General features: G+C 38.4%; 1 protein-coding gene across 1 annotated transcript in view; it reads left to right on the top strand.

The window, feature by feature from the left end:
* The window catches only part of IL1RAPL1 (interleukin 1 receptor accessory protein like 1), a 748,261-nt gene that overhangs the window by 709,878 nt on the left and 21,934 nt on the right, over positions 1-16,449 (top strand). The window contains exons 7-8 of the mRNA XM_071569407.1: positions 7,084-7,216; positions 9,703-9,848. Of these exons, the coding sequence (XP_071425508.1) occupies positions 7,084-7,216; positions 9,703-9,848 (279 nt within the window). The remainder of the gene's footprint in view (positions 1-7,083; positions 7,217-9,702; positions 9,849-16,449) is intronic.

Below are 16,449 nucleotides of genomic sequence, written 5' to 3'. Positions count from 1 at the left end.
TAATACTTAGTGGAATGATTATACCCAACCCTTTCAAACCTACATCTACTGAATTAAAAGTAGACTGAATTTGCAGATTGTTTCTTTGCAATTGTATGGATACCAGAACTGATTGTTTGCCAGACACTTTAAAACCTATGACTTGGTGATGTTACTAGAATTTTCCCAGAGATTAGTTCCCAGGGTGCAGTTCTATTTCAGAAAACAATCTTTTGCTTTGCTTTGTTTTGGTGGCTTTTTAATTTATCTTGACCTGCTATATGAAACGTGCAGCAAGAGATTTACATTGTGGGAAGAGAGTACAAGGTATCAAGATGCAGTTATATTACGTAATCTGGAGGGAGGTGTAGCAGTAAGTGATGCTTTGTGTAGGCAAGGATAGAATCGAGGAATCACTGCAGCTCATCCTGCTCTGAGAGATAACTCACAGATCTTGAGTGTATGATCATATGATCAAGATAGAATCATAGAATCATAGAATCGATTGGGTTGGAAAAGACCTCCAAGATCATCGAGTCCAACCCTTGGTCCAACTCCAGTCCCTTTACCAGATCATGGCACTCAGTGCCACGTCCAATCTGTGTTTAAAAATCTCTAGGGATGGTGAATCCACCACCTCTCTGGGCAGCCCATTCCAATGCCTGATTACTCTCTCTGGAAAGAATATTTTTCTGATATCCAACTTAAATTTCCCCTGGCAGAGCTTAAGCCCGTGCCCCCTTGTTCTATTGCTGAGTGCCTGGGAGAAGAGACCAGCACCCACCTGGCTAGAACTTCCCTTCAGGTAGTTCTAGACAGTGCTGAGGTCACCTCTGAGCCTCCTCTTCTCCAGGCTAAACACCCCCAGCTCCCTCAGCCTCTCCCCATAGGGCTTGTGCTCCAGTCCCTTCACCAGCCTTGTTGCTCTTCTCTGGACCCTCTCCAGCCCCTCAATATCCTTTCTGAACTGAGGGGCCCAGAACTGAACACAACACTCAAGGTGTGGCCTCACCAACGCAGAGTACAGGGGAAGGGTCACTTCCCTGGTCCTGCTGGCCACGCTATTTTTGATACAGGACAGGATCCCATTGGCCTTCTTGGCCACCTGGGCACACTGTTGGCTCAGGTTGAGCTTCCTGTCAATTAGTACTCCAAGGTCCCTTTCTGCCTGGCTGCTCTCCAGTCGCTCTGTGCCCAGCCTGGAGCGCTGCAGGGGGTTGTTGTGGCCAAAGTGCAGGACCCGGCACTTGGCCTTGTTGAACTTCATCCCATTGGAATCAGCCCATCTCTCAAGTCTCTCCAGATCCCTCTGCAGAGCCCTCCCGCCTTCCAGCAGGTCGACACTCCCTCCCAACTTGGTGTCATCAGCAAGATACATGGCTGAAAACTATGTAGTACCTCATTTTCCTTTGTTATGTATTTTTTTCTTAATCACATTTGCATGAAGGCTTTCAACAACTGTTGAAGTGTCCTAGGACAGAAGACTTCTCTGAAAACCAAAGAAGCTTCTACTCACCTGGCCTCTGGGCTTAGCAGGATACATTGGAAAAACAAGTGGGTCATCGACTTTCTGAGAAATTGCTGCTGATCTGTCACACCCAGGAAGTTAACAGTTTTCACATCCCTCCACTTGGAAGACTGATATTTTGTCAGTATTATTTCTCAAATGTGAAAGGAAAGAATAGTATTTAACTTCTGTGTGAAAGATTTTGATTGTGCCTGTCTTGGCCTTTTATAATTTCATTTCAAGATGTTAGCATTCCAGATAAATTGCATACTTGTAAGTCTGTCGGTATTGCCTGTGTATTTCTTGTACATAAGTTTTATAAAAGGTTTTCACTGCACAGTAAAAGAAAGTCCCACATTTCTGTGCACTTTACATTTCCACTCTTTTGGCCCTCAATATTACTGGATGGTGAGCATGGCGCTAGAACACTTCCATAATATGTCTTTGTGGATTCCTCTAAAAAGAGGTTGCAGAAGATGTCTGATTATTATATTGTTTCCAAGAAAAATGGTTATCCTTCACTGAAGAATCTGCCAAATCAAAGGCTACAAAGCATGCTATTGTGGTGTATGAAAACTTGTAAGACTAATGGTGCAAGTGTAACTTAGATAACATTTTACTTACCACAAAACATTCACTATTTGATAATTACAACTAGCAGGCTCCTAGCAGGCTTATGTTTTTAATTAGAACTTATACACTAGGAATTTACTTAGGGTTTTGGTTGGGTTTTTTAATGGTTAGGAAGTTAGGCAGTGCCCTCTGCTGGACTCAGGTGTCCATAGCAGTAGTTTGCAAAGTGCCCCAAATGTTGGCAATTGGTGAAAATGAACAAAAAAATCAGCGTGCTCTGCAGACAGGAGTTTCAAGGAAGTACACTTTGTTGTGGTCCCTTCTTCCATTCTTCTCTATTTGGAAACATACTGTGCAGCAAAAATTGGTCTTATTTTAGATGGCAAAGAGCTTTTGACTAATTTAGTTTGAGCCCAGTTGGCTAGAGCTGACTGAGACTTTATCACAGCAAGCAGCAGGAACATGTAGTTCTACATACTCCAGATTTTACAAAAATAAACTCAACACAGCAAGAACATATTCATTTCAGAAATAAGGGTGATGGAGAAATATGCAGTTGAACTTACTATTTATGTGTTCTCTTGTATGTCTTCATTGCCTTATTTCACCATTTAAAAGTTACAATTATACTGAGAAGCGAAAAGCGTCACTTTTCACTTTATTCTTTCTTTAAATTGCTTCAGTTCTTTTTTTTTTTTTTTGAGGTGGGTGCTAATAACACTATCAGTTAATACTAATACCAACACTATCAGTTTCACTTAATAATTCTACTGTCATGCCTTTGGACATCCCAAACAATTAAAAATAAAACAAAGGCATTTACCCAGGATGTAACTTGAATTTACAATATGTCACAGAAAAAGCAACAGAGAGATATGAATTTCTCCCATAATTTAGTTGAAAACGTTTAGTGAATTTAAAACAAATTTAAAATCCTTCAAAGATAGACTATAAAACTGTAGTAATCCAGCACGTAAGGAAAATTGAAATTAGTGGCATAGAAAGAATTGCATATCTATTCATGAAACTTTTATGGCTTTTAAATCACTTCCCTAGTTTTTTGCAGCACAGAAAGCACACGAAAGGAAACAGTTGCATAGGGTTTGCTGTGAATGATTTCTATTAATTGACTGGCAGGTTGTTTTATATATTAACTTAAAGATGAAGAAAAACAGCTATTGTGTTTATTATATGTTACATGTTTTCTAAAAATCTACAGACGTCTTAAAAGGAGATTGCCCTTGCAGAGCAGCTGCTCTGTGCCAAAATATGCATCCTCCCCTCACTTCAAAGGTGTACTTCTAGGGAGAAATCCTCCACTCATTCACTCACTCTTATGATGGCAGCTCTGGAGGAGAGTTGAAAGTGTTCTCCCAAAATACTCTGTCCACTCATAACATTTCTCTTCACTCAGCCATTATTTACATGTGTCTGCAGCTGTGAACCTCTTTGCTTCAAGTGAGCTCCATACCCTCTGCTAAGAGGAGTAACAGACCTCCTCATTAATGGTCACAGCTGGTCATTAGCTGGTCACTGAATCTTGCTTGATGACCAGCTAATGAACTCCCCACTGGCTTATTGTGAAGATTGGTCAAGGTAGACAGTACACGTAATTTACAGCTGAACCCCTGGCTGGCTAACAGCCTTCACTGAGTAACTGCTATCAACACAGTACTACTAAGGGGCATACATTTTTCCTAATTTATTTCCCAGCTGTAACTATTTCATGTTGAATGGAAGCTTTGGATGCTATGTTTAAAAATATATTTACATATTATATTTGGTGGTGGCACGGTGTGTGTGTGGGGAAATTTCTTTAAGAATTCAATAAGGAAAACAGCTTTAATCTCAAAAAATCCTTTTATTTTTGACAATTTTCCCCCCTAACAGAAGATGTTTATTTTTGAAAAACGAATCTGTTCACATGAATATTCACCTGTAAAAGCCCATTCAGTGCAAAAATCAGCTCTCAGGAGGTACCTGTTAGTTTTAGGAGCCTGGACAGCTCATCTCTGAATCATGGATAAGTTGGCCAGAAGCTACAGTTCCTCTTGCTGTGATCTTGCCAGCTCTTAAAAGCTATAAAGTTTCAACTAGGCCTTGGCTTGGTAGGAAAGCTCTGGAAAAAAGCCCGAGAAGTGACAGTGATGCATTAGGTAGCACTCTTCCCTCTAAAACTGGTAGATAATGTCACAGGAGTTATCCAATTAGCACGGGAGCCCACTTTGGCTTTTGATGTGCAGGTACCTTTTCCCATTTCAAGTGTGAACGGATTCCACTGTGGCCAAGACATTCATTATCCTTTAAGGTTTTGTATTTTCATTTTCACTGGTTAAAGTATCATAATTTTTATTCAAAACCAAATCAAAATAAAACAAAACAAAAAAAACAGCTGGTGTATATCTGCAATGAAACTGCTTTAAGAAACTGGGTTTGCATGTCCTGTACAAGGTTATTTATCATGTTCCACTACAGGTTTTCATGCACTTGACCCACATTAAGTGGTGTCCTGATGCTCATCTCATTTCCTGCAAATGGCTTCAAGATTGTAAAAAACTTTCCCCCAGTGCTTCCAAATGGCACTTCTTGAGCTGTGTAGAGATTAAAATGTTGAGTTTCCAGGGAGGTGTCCTGACCATTGCCCCCTGGTGTGTGGAAGTAGGACCTATGGTATTCTTTAAAAAGTGTTTTTGCCCTCTTTCTGAAGATACTCATCTTACATTTGGTAACTTTGCTCTAAATTATATGAGATTATAAAAATTTCTCATTATTTAGAGATTCTATTTCATGCTCTTTGATTACACAAGAGACCCTTCTCTCCATCCTTGTTTCAAGTACCGGGATACTCCTGTGTCCTTAGCAGGTGCTGCTGGCAAAGCATGTGGCTCCACCCAAACTTTGTGAAATTACTAAAAGCAACTGAGTTCCTAAACAGCTTGTGAAAGCAGCACAGATGGTATTGCTTGATGTTGCCCATTTTGAACGCAAACATTTGATTTTGCAACTTTTATGGTGTGGATGTAAGAGTTCAAGCCAGACAGAGGAGTCAGATACTTTGACAGAAAACTATTAATTATTTTAGATAAATAACAATTTATTTATTAATACTCGTGATCTTGTTATACAGTGTCATGCAGTTGTTTCCATGCTAAAAAGTAAATCAGTTGTTCAAATATTAATATCATATGTTTAAGAGGGACCGAGTCCTGACTGAAAGAACTGTATTTTTTAGAGGATTCATTGAACCCAGGTGGACTTATGGCATCTCAATACAGAATGAACTAGTGTTAACAATGCTTTATTCTTATTTTTTTGTCCAAGAGCTGCAGTCAGTCAGCTTTAAAATCCTAAAATCAAAAAATTGTAAATGTAAATAAAATATGAATTATTTGGTCTCAGCAGTAATATAAACTCCATAAAAATACTCTCTTCAGGGAGGGAAAAAGCACTCCTTAAATCACACTTCCTTAAATCTCTGTGGAATCATCCACTAAAGGGATGAACATAACAGTTTAGAAGAGTTGGTGCATGTTGAGGCACATACCTTTACAAGACTAAATGGGAAATCTTTATCTGTCTGCCCTCTCATTTTATCCAATCTTACTGACACACAAAATGTGTGCAAAGCACTGTTTCAATCCCTGCATGTGCTCTGGATGAAACTGCAAAGCGAAGCGGTGCAAACGCAAAGCAAGATCACGCAATGAAAATAAACCAAAGCGAAGACATATGACATTTGTAAATTGTCACTATGATGATTAAATAAGCAAGGCTGCATATATATATGTTATGGGTTCACCCAGGTGGGCCTAGATTTGGGCTCTGAAGTCTGGACTAGGCTGAAGCTGTCAGCTGACTTGAGCTGGGCTGAGCTAACAGCTGACCTCTTCTAGCCAGTAATTCTGTATTCCATACCACATTATGACATCATCTCCAGGGCAGTAGGAACCAGTGTGGGAGTGGTTAAGGCAGTCGCTTCTCAGCCTCCTCTTGGGAGAACGCACGATGCTGTCCCAGGGGGGATGGAGAGGACCAGGCCCACCACTGGCTCACAGGGTACCTCAGGAAAGTAAATTGTGTTGTTCTGGGTCTCTCCTTTCTGCTTGGGTTTGTCTCCCTGGGGAATAAGCTTCTTCTTAAGTAATGTGTAGTTAGGACAGTAGAATTTGTATGTTCGTTCAGAAGTTGAGGTGGGGAGCTGGACTTTGTTGTTGTTGCAGACTTGTGTGAGTGTATATTTGTACTCTCTTCTAATTGTCTCTTTCTTTCTGTGAAAAAATATATGTAGATTTAGTATAAATGCAGTTTGAAGTGTTTTTTTTTCTTTCCCCTCTCTTTTCCTCCCTTTTCCTGGTGTTAGGAGGGAGGCTTTTCTCTCTGTGCTTGGGGAGGTTGGCAGTTGCTTATCTCAAACCAAGACAATATAGAATTCCTGCTCCTTTCTGCATGTACCTAGAGGTTAGCCCCAGTCTTAGGGTGAGACGTGCCCCGCAATGTAAAGAATGAGTTCACGTTCTTTTTTTCAAGTGTCAGTGTTTAATACTTCCCTGCTAAGACAGTTTAGCAGTGAGCACATATCTTTCTGCTGGATGTCCCTTGCCAATGGTATTCTACAGGAATACACCAGTCTCTCTGCAGAAACCTTTGCAAAGCTGAACTAACACCATAAGATTTCAGGTCTGTTTTGCCTAATCTTTATCTTTTTCAGAGGAAACAGAAATGTTTTATTAATTTTGTAAGTTAAAACATTATTCAGCTGGCTTCTTTTGAAAAAACCATAATCTTTGTTTTCATTACCGAAAAGAAATTACTGAAATAATAAAAAAATCTTGTTCTTATGTCTCATTTAATTCTTATTATATTTATTTTCAGAAAATGTGTTGAACCCAGTGTCAAGACAAATAGATACTTTTGGAAATTTTCTACTAATGTGTTTTTTTTAATCAATAAAAGCAACTGATTCAAAAATGAAACTTTTTAATACAGATTTTGAAATAATGTATTTCTGACATTCTTTGTAACAGGTGGTTCTGCTAATCTAACCTGCCGAGCTTTCTTTGGGTATAGTGGAGATGTTAGTCCTTTGATCTACTGGATGAAAGGGGAGAAGTTTATTGAAGATTTGGATGATACTCGAGTCTGGGAAAGTGACATTAGGTAAAAGAAAAAGCTTTTCTTTTTATTACTCTATTTTTTTTTAAAGTTAATGTAATACTTTTTATCACACTAACTCAGGGGCACTTTGGGTCTGATCTCTATTTTCGCAACATCGATTCTCTACCTTTTTCACTCCACCAGCAGAGAACAGAAAAAGGCACTCCTCAGCCAGATCCAATGTTAAAGAGCTGCAAAAGCAGAATAGCTGCCCAAAAATTGCTGTAGTGTTGAACAACTGGAATTTACATAATGAATTTTTCGAACTGTGACAATCAACAGTAACAACCATTAAGACACTTAGTACAATAAAACAAAGGAAAATTAATATGTCAAGGAAAACAGCTCAAAAAGGTATTTTCAAACACTGAACCTTAAATTTAAAAATCCCTTTTGAAATGTTTTCATTTCTTCATGAAAAAAAACCCTGAGGTTCCCAAGATGTTATCTGGCCTATGAGAGCCAAGCATCCTGTTATGTAGGCTGCTTATACATGCTGAAATACTTGGTTTAGAAAGGATCTGGCATTCATATCTTGTACTTCTACTGCTCCTAGAAGTGCTGCCTCATTTGGAAACTACATAAAAAAGTGAGTTTGTATTCAGAATTACATGCTTGATATAGCATACCGACTCCTATCCAATATGAAGTATCTGCTTGGATCTGAAGGGTTTCCTTTTTCATTTAAAATTCTGTATGTGTTATAGCCCTGAGTTTATGTTTCTTGGGTAAACCCAGAAATGAAGACAAATCTAAATGTGCATGTCACAGTTTAACTAAGCACCACACAGCCCCTCACTCACTCCCCTGTTATCCCCTTCAGGGAGGGAGAATAACCAGAAAAAAAAAAGGATTATAATAATAGCAATAATATTAATAGTAGTAGTAGTAGTAGTAATAGTAGTAATAATAATAATAATTATTATTTTTAATAATAATTGTAATGGAAATGAGCAATAGAGGACTAAAACCCAAGAAAGACAATACAATTGCTCACCACCCACTGATCAGTGCCCAGCCCATTCCTGAGCAGTGATCCACAGTTCCCAACCAGCTTTCCCCAGTTCATATACTGGGCATGGTGTTCTGTGGTATGACCTTTGGCCAGTTCAGATCACCTGTCCTGGCTTTGTTCCCTCCCAGCTTTTGTGCATCTACTCACTGGCAGGGCATGAGACACTGGGAAGTCCTTGACTTAGGGTAAGCACTGCTCAGCAAGAACTAAAACATCAGTGTGTTATCAGCATTAGTCTCATGCTAAATCCAGAATGCAGCACTGTACCAGCTATTAGGAAGAAAATTAACTCTATCCCAGAAAACCAGGACAGTGCATTACAAAGGAAACTATGTAATCATGGATGTGTTTACAACACAGATAGTCTACAAGAGAACAAAATTAGCCTATTTTACATTTCTCCTCTTACATGGACATTTACAATGTCATTAAAAGATATGAAGTCAGGCTCATTTTCAACTAAACCCTGGATTTCTTCAATGTAACAAAGTAACTGAGACACTTCCTGTAATATAATCAAGAAAACCACATAGATCCTGATGCTCATTGTCCCCAGATACAGGCAAAATGGAAGCGTATTTCACCCCAGTGTACTACAAGTTTATTCTGTAAAGGTCAAGACTAAGACACTAAATGGCACGTGGCAATCAAATCAGCTGTATTTTGCATCTAAAGCTTTTACCAAGTCTTTCAGTTAGTGACTTGGCTCTCTGATGACTGACAAAAAGGTAAAAACAACCCTGTCACAGCTTACTTGTTTTGTGGAGGGAGGAGTAGAAAGGCTGGTTTTGACTTCTTTTGGCAGGTGTGACATGAGGAAGCAGCCTGGAATAATTTGTCATTTTCTTTCCTGGGTTCTTAAAACCACTGACAGTCTTGTTAAGAAGCAAAGAAAGTAATGTGAAGACAGGTGGAGTCTTACACAGGAAGTCTTTCATTTATCATCTGTAAGAACTAGAGGCATCTGGTATACCAGATCTTTCTACTGTTTTATAATATATAATCAAATTTTATAATGCATTCTAGAAATAATCTCTCAGATCATGGCATGAACACATTGTTTCTGAGTGGCATTTTGAAGAGCCTCAACAAAAGCACAAGTATTGTGTTTGGCCCAGACTCCTAGTGTGACTCTACACCCCAAAATAATTGTTTTCACTTTTGTCTCTTGACATTCCAAGACTTCATGGATCAGGGTCTTCATCAGAGTGTGCAAAGATATATTATCAGTGTGCTATCATTCTGTGTAAAGAAGACAATGAACTGAAGCTCTCATTAACATTTACAGAGACAAACCTCCTAATTAGAAGTGAGGAAGAAAGGGGCATAATATAATTTAATTAAGATTGCATCAAACCATAGCCAAATTTGAAGCCAGAGAGTTGTGAGTTGTAAGCAGCATTATTATGTCATGATTATCTAGTGCTCCACTATGATACAAGCAGAATGGCAGCCATGGTTGTTTTTTTCTCAGGGTTCTCAAGGAACATCTCGGGGAACAGGAGGTTTCCATCTCATTGATTCTTGACTCTGTTGAAGAGGCAGACCTGGGGAATTATTCATGCTACGTGGAGAATGGAAATGGACGCCGCCACGCCAGTATCCTTCTACACAAAAGGGGTAAATATGCAGCTTTTCTCCATGAAATGGAACAATATAGGGGAGGTCAGTTTGTAGAGCTTCTTTCCACAGCAAGAGTAAATTTTGGCTTCCTAAGAATTGATAGTCAAAGATTATTTTTCCCCAGGAATATGCACAACTTGCAAAATAAAACAAAAAGGATGTTGTTAATTATGGCTGTCACTGGAAAAAATACAGTAACACCTTTTAATTATATATCTCTATATATATGATGGATTTAATAATTCATTAACTTTTAAATTAATGAAGGCTCAATATAGGAAAAATAGTAGGACACCACAGGTAATACAACTGTAATAATTTTCTGTGAGAAATAAACCAGACTTCTGAAAACCCAACAAAAATATATTCCACTTCTATCAGAAATGCCTCCTAAACCCCATGCCAGGGGACTACCTACATAGCCTGACTGTGGACATTTTCCTTCTAACACTTTTGTTTAACATCAACATTTCTGAAGTGAAACATCATGATAGAAACTTCTAAGGACCTTCCTGTTTCTCCTAAGCACTCATATGCCATGATTCCACACTGCCTAATGCCCAGATCCATCTCCCACACAGGAGATTATAGAGCTGTGGCAAATCAGGGCCCCCAGACACACTCACTTTGCCCCCTTTACCTCCCAGAGAGTGCTCCATATGCCTGGGATTGACACTGCCCACCCTCATGCAGCATCTTGCTGGCTTAAGAGAGCAAAGAATGAGCAGAAGCAGTGTGTGCACTTTGCTGTGCTATTTTCAGGCTGTTTGTAAAGGAGAGCAACCAGGTTCTTACTGTGGTGCTGAAGCATTTGTGGTATCTCAATTCATATCAGAGCAGTGCTGTCTTCCCTAAATTGAGTTTTGTAGCATGCAAAGTCTGTCTGAATTTAGAAGGAAACCATAAATCAAAAGAGTGTGACCAAATTATTTAACCATATTGTTGTGTACCTACAATTAATTGAATAGAACTAATTTGTAGCCATTTTTCTGAAGACATCATTGCTTCTCAAAAGATGCAGATGTGAATAACCAGATTTCTGCTCAGCCTGGCATTTGTCACATTTTCTTGAATTCACTGAGATGAAAAATTAACATATTAATTAACTGAACTTCAGTAATATACCAGTTTGTAGTCAAATACTCCTAGTTCAGAGATATTTAAGCTCAGAACAAGAGCTTAACCCAAAGAAACACTGAAATCCATCAGCTTGTCCCTAATAATTAAATTAGTCAATGGAACACTGAAAATAAAGAATTTTTAAGGCTTAAATTACTTTAAAACCTGTACTTGATTATCTGGCATGATGAGTCCTTATTTTCTTTTCCATAAATGCAGTAGCTTGAAGACTGAAAACTCATAAGTCTTCTCTGTTCTGTGATTTTTAATCTAACAGTGTAGATTTGAATTTTTCAAGACTCTACTTTCCTTACTTCCTTTCTTGGAGAACTCAGTGAGTGAAACACACCACAGTATTTGGCCTTATGATGACATACTTAGAAGGAAGTAATCTCAATATTTAATAGCTCTTATGAATAGTAAAACAATAAAAATAGCAAAAAAACTCCCCCATTTTTTTCCTCTTTAACTAAGGCTGAATCTGAAATTGATTTGGAAGCACGGTCTGTTCTGTCCTCAAAAAACAAAAGATACCTGATAGAAGCCTTCTATACACTTTGTATGTTGACAAGTGTTTCAGTGAAATGATAAATTAAGCATGACAGATAAAAATTTGAGCTAGTCTCCCAGGTCTCGTAGGAAGAGGAGCTTTGCACTGCTTGCTTAGTCTCCTGTATATCACCATGACAACCTTTCGGTTTAGGTTTCCTTGTTTAGATCAACATTAGTCCCTGCTAGGAATGAGTTAGCTGTTTATTAATTTCTGATTATTTGGCTGACTTAGAACAATTGGGACCTAACAACTAGGCAAATTTGCTTCCTGAGTAGCGAGACATTTGCAGAGGTATTAGTTTTGGCTGACTTTCTAGGTAGAGATCTTTTTTTCTTCCAGCAGTATAAGCCAACAAAGGTGTTGAATCTGGAATGTTCACTGCATACCTGAAAAAGAAATTATAATCCTTCTTAAACTTCCTCTGTGGAACATTATCACCAGGATCACAAGGGACAGCAAAGCAGAAAGCTTTGCTACTGAACAAAGGGCATTCCTGGGAAAAGAGTTATTTAGGGCTAAAGGCTGCAGTGGGGATTCAGATACCGAGTTTAAGCCTTTCAGACACCTTCACAACTGCTGCTTTGCCCTGGCCAGTATAGTTTCTGTAAACTTAAAAGTCCAGGGGGAGATTTTAGACATACCTACAATTACACAGGCTTTGAAAGGACAAGAAATATGGAGTCTAATACACCAGATAAAACCTGCATTCATCTTCCTTAATCTTCCCGCTGGTGAGCCCAGCAGGGACACACTCTCACCTCACAGAAACCACAAGCAGGGTGGTCCCAGCCACAAACCAGTGCCTGGCACATTCAGAAGGGGAAAGGGGGATTCTGCTCTTTCCCTTGCATGGCAGGGGAATGGAAAGCCACAGCCTTGCCTTTCCTGAAATGAATTAATCTCAGGATGGGAGCAGCACACAGTGCCCCTGCATTTCCACTTGTGTGGGAAAGTGAGCCCAGTTTTGGCACCTGGCACTGAGGGAAGGCTGGGACCCCTGGTAATTCTCTTTTGTGTGGACAGCGGTGCTCTGCATTTTGGGGAGCTGAGCCCTTATGTTCTCCTGATCTTCCTTTGCTTTCTGATGCCAGTGCACAAAACCTGTGATCTCTATTTTTCTGCTGCCAGCTAACCATTTTTAGACTCCTAAATTTCCTCAGATGCTGTGCATACGGAGCATTTAACTCAAAGCTAAAGGCAGCAGAGCACTTTGAGCATGACAATGACAATGCTGTTTCCTTTCCTTGTTCACTGCTACAAAATTTGTCCAAAAGATAATCAGAAAAAGAGAGGGATCAGAACCCAGGAGATTTAACTCTCATTCCTTTCCTCTAGCTGTTGACCAAATCCCTGTCACCTTTATGATAATCAAGTTATTTTCTCTTTTTTTTTGAGGAAAAAAAGAATCTACTTGGTATAATCTAAGGCTGATTTTTTTTACTCACTGGTGATAGCTGCCATTGATCATCTGTAGCAGTTGCAGGCTAATTTTCAGCCAGGTAGGGGAACCTTCTAGAAATTAACTTTGAGAATGTTACTGACAACAGCTAACCACAAATTTATTAATGACAGACCTCTTATTGCTAATGACATAAGAGGTGGATTCACACACACATTCTATTTTTCCATAGTTTTTTAAATTAAAGAAGAAAAGCCCATAGTCTATCAATGTAGTAGATAAAAATGGAAAAAGAATGCTCTTCTACAATGCATTGAAAAGTATGACTTTCATGCTGGATCAAAGTCTGCAGAGTCTCGTTTAATCATAGAGTGTGTTGTAAATACAGATTAGGATCTAATTGTGTGATTATTTTTGTGGAAATCCTTGTCTGCACGTCTGCAAGTAGATATTTAAAGCAAAAATTATCTCAAATTCTATTTTGACATTATTCTTTAAATGGTATGCATACAATTTTAAAAGCTTAATAATATATCTATATTTTTCCTGGGACAGACACCAGAACTAAGAGCAGGTAACATACATTTATGCATTTTGTCAAAGTATCTACTACTGTTTCTTCCCATTTTCACAATACTGTCTAATTTCCTATCCTGTTCTTCTTTTATGTTTTTGATTTGTTTTCCTTTATCATAGATATTCTCAATGGACATACATGGATTTTGCTGGCTGTAAGTTAATAAGGAATAGTTAAAACAAGGGTAGTTGTGTTTTTTTCTGTCAAGACAAAAAAAAAGTCTCTGAAATAAGTTGTTTAGAAAAAGAACTTGAATCTGTTTGAAATGGCCCATGAGAATATAGGTTTGAAAAGTATACAAGTTAGCATTTGCTGGATAGAATGCATATTGAAGAAACCAACAAATAGGTAGGCATACTTTAAACTCATCATTTATTAATGTATAAACATCATAATAATATTTCCTATACAATGTAATGGCAAATTCTGAGTAGAATTGTCTTCATATGGTTATTAAAGACACGAAATTGCTGACGAGCACCTTAAATTACAGAGTCATTCACATAAATAGTGTGAATCTGGTTTATTACTTGAAGGGGTTAAGTTTTTGATCCCATGATCAGTCACTAGGACATGATTTCATACAGTGATGAGTGACAGTTAAGTCTTAAAAGAGAAATAAAACTGGTTCTTTTCTAACCCCTGCAAAGAAACTGCAGGTGTTATGTCCTGCTTTACCACAAAGCTTCACAATGTTTCTAAAATTTCTGAATGGAAACTCAACACATTAAAATGAGAGCAATTAGTCTTATATTTCAGCTTCTGTTTATTGGTCCTAATTACTTGACCATTGCAGCAAATTTGTGAGTCTCAATGGAAGCAAAACTGTTGTAGAGCTCTGATCCACTTGATTAGTTAAGACTCTACATGTGTGTATATTCCAGTGCATAAAGCATTCAGTTTTCATTGTGCACCTCAGGAAAAGCTTTTCTTAGATCCTCACCAGGTTTTAGAATTGGAATTGAAATTGGATTGGATTTGATGGAAATTGATTTTTCACCCACCTATGTCCATTGAAGAAGTCTTCAGGTTAACAGTGAGAAGGTTCATTCGCTCAGGAGTTTTATGACATAAGGCAGAAAGTTGAATATCAGCTCCTTTCTCGTCCCAAACGTAACCAAAACTGACTGCTCTTTTTACTCTCAAACTCATCTAAAATCAGTCAATGAATAGAATACTATTCTATGTCAATGAATAGGGACACCTGCCTGACAGAAACTCTTCATAAAACCATTCTCTTAATCAGTAAGGTTTTCCTCATCCTTTAGAAAATTGGACTGAGACAACTCCAGTAAAAAGGTTAGTAAGATTACTTAGCATATGCCTAAATCTAACTTTCCTCTGACAAATCTTTCTTCTGACAATGTTTCAAACAATTTGGTTTGTCTAACAGATGCCCTTTTAAAACAACTTTTGTACTGCTTTTATCATAGTTCTTCTCTTTATGTAATGTCTAACTTCAATTCTAATCTTGATTGGCAAGAATGAAAATATTTTCAATGAGAATGTCACATACTGTTCCCATAACCCATGCAGAGCTAAATTATTCATTAATGCTATCCTCAGAAAAATTGTAAACATTATGTTTTATGAATCTTAAATCCTTGGAACTTGCTACTCAATTTTTTCCCCACATTTTTAGAACCTCCGAGTGCTTTATACATTCATTTCTTTGAGAAGATCTAAAAAAGTAATTGTGTGGGATGTCTGATTTTTGTAGTGCAAAAAGCAAATAGAAGCTCTCCTAATCAGGAAGGTATTAAGTCATACACAATTCCATAATTTGGGGAAGCTAACCAGAGATTACTGCAGTTCTACACCATGGCACTTTTTTCCTTCAACCTGTGTTATAAACTGCCTTTAAAAGGCAGTGTCATGTAATTAAATGTAGTAAACTTCAGTAACATTGCAGCATCTCTATTTTCTTCCAACCTTATCCTCCTTTGAGCTAACATACTGTTGGAGATAGTCGATGTAATTATTCTCCTGCTGGGAACAGACATCCAGCACTTCTCAGAAGAAATAAAAATGTCATTGGTAAGAGTAGACTTCTATTATAATAATTTACTAGCTCTCTTTTAATAACATTGGAAATCCAACAGCAGCAAGGCTGACACATCCTGCCTGCCATACTAATGAATAGAATAACAAGATCCCTGTCTTGCATTTGCACACATATATGTGTACGTACATATAATCCCAAACCTGACCAGCTTTTTTCATACATGAATCAGGAATATATATTATTATTTATACGAAAAATAAAGCAGGTTAGCTAGGTCTCAATAGCTCTAATAAATAAAATTAAACTACTGCATAACTATATTGAAAACCACTACTAAATTTAGTCAGCTTCAGTCAACTCTGCAGACATCTACAGGCACACATAGCCTATGCTGGCAGAAAGCATATACTTTGTGCTAAGAAGTTATTTCATAATCAAGCTAATGAATAGCCTGAGTCTGTTCCTACTGTCATCAGAAGTATTATTGTCCTACAATATCCATCAGTAATTATTCATAACAACATCCATAAGGCCACCTATGTACCTTAGGCACAAACATATTTTGTTTGGTGGGGCAATTAAATGCCTCCCTGACATCCGATCCCGTCAGATCTCGGAAGCTCAGCAGGGTCAGCCCCGGATTAGTACTTGGATGGGAGACCTCCTGGGAAATGCCGGGGGCTGTAGGTTCTAGTCCTGAGGACTTCACTGGCACTGTCCAAGCTCGCTCGGCCGTGGCAGATGAACCTCAGGACTGAAACGGTGGGGCCAGTTCTGCGCACGCTGAGCCTCACCTAAAATCCACTGCGCAGGCTGGAAGGGCCCACCCACGTGGGGACAGCCCTGCCCAAATCTGCGTTCAGCGAAGTTTGGCCATACATATATACATTTTGTTTGGCAATTTGAAACAAACAAAACCCCTAAAAAGTAGTGAATATGCCATAT

This window comes from Pithys albifrons, chromosome 1 (assembly GCF_047495875.1).
Source record: "Pithys albifrons albifrons isolate INPA30051 chromosome 1, PitAlb_v1, whole genome shotgun sequence".
In the NCBI taxonomy this organism is placed as follows: Eukaryota; Metazoa; Chordata; class Aves; order Passeriformes; family Thamnophilidae; genus Pithys; species Pithys albifrons.
Note: the sequence above shows the minus strand (reverse complement) of the source record. Positions and strands in the feature narration are given on the sequence as shown.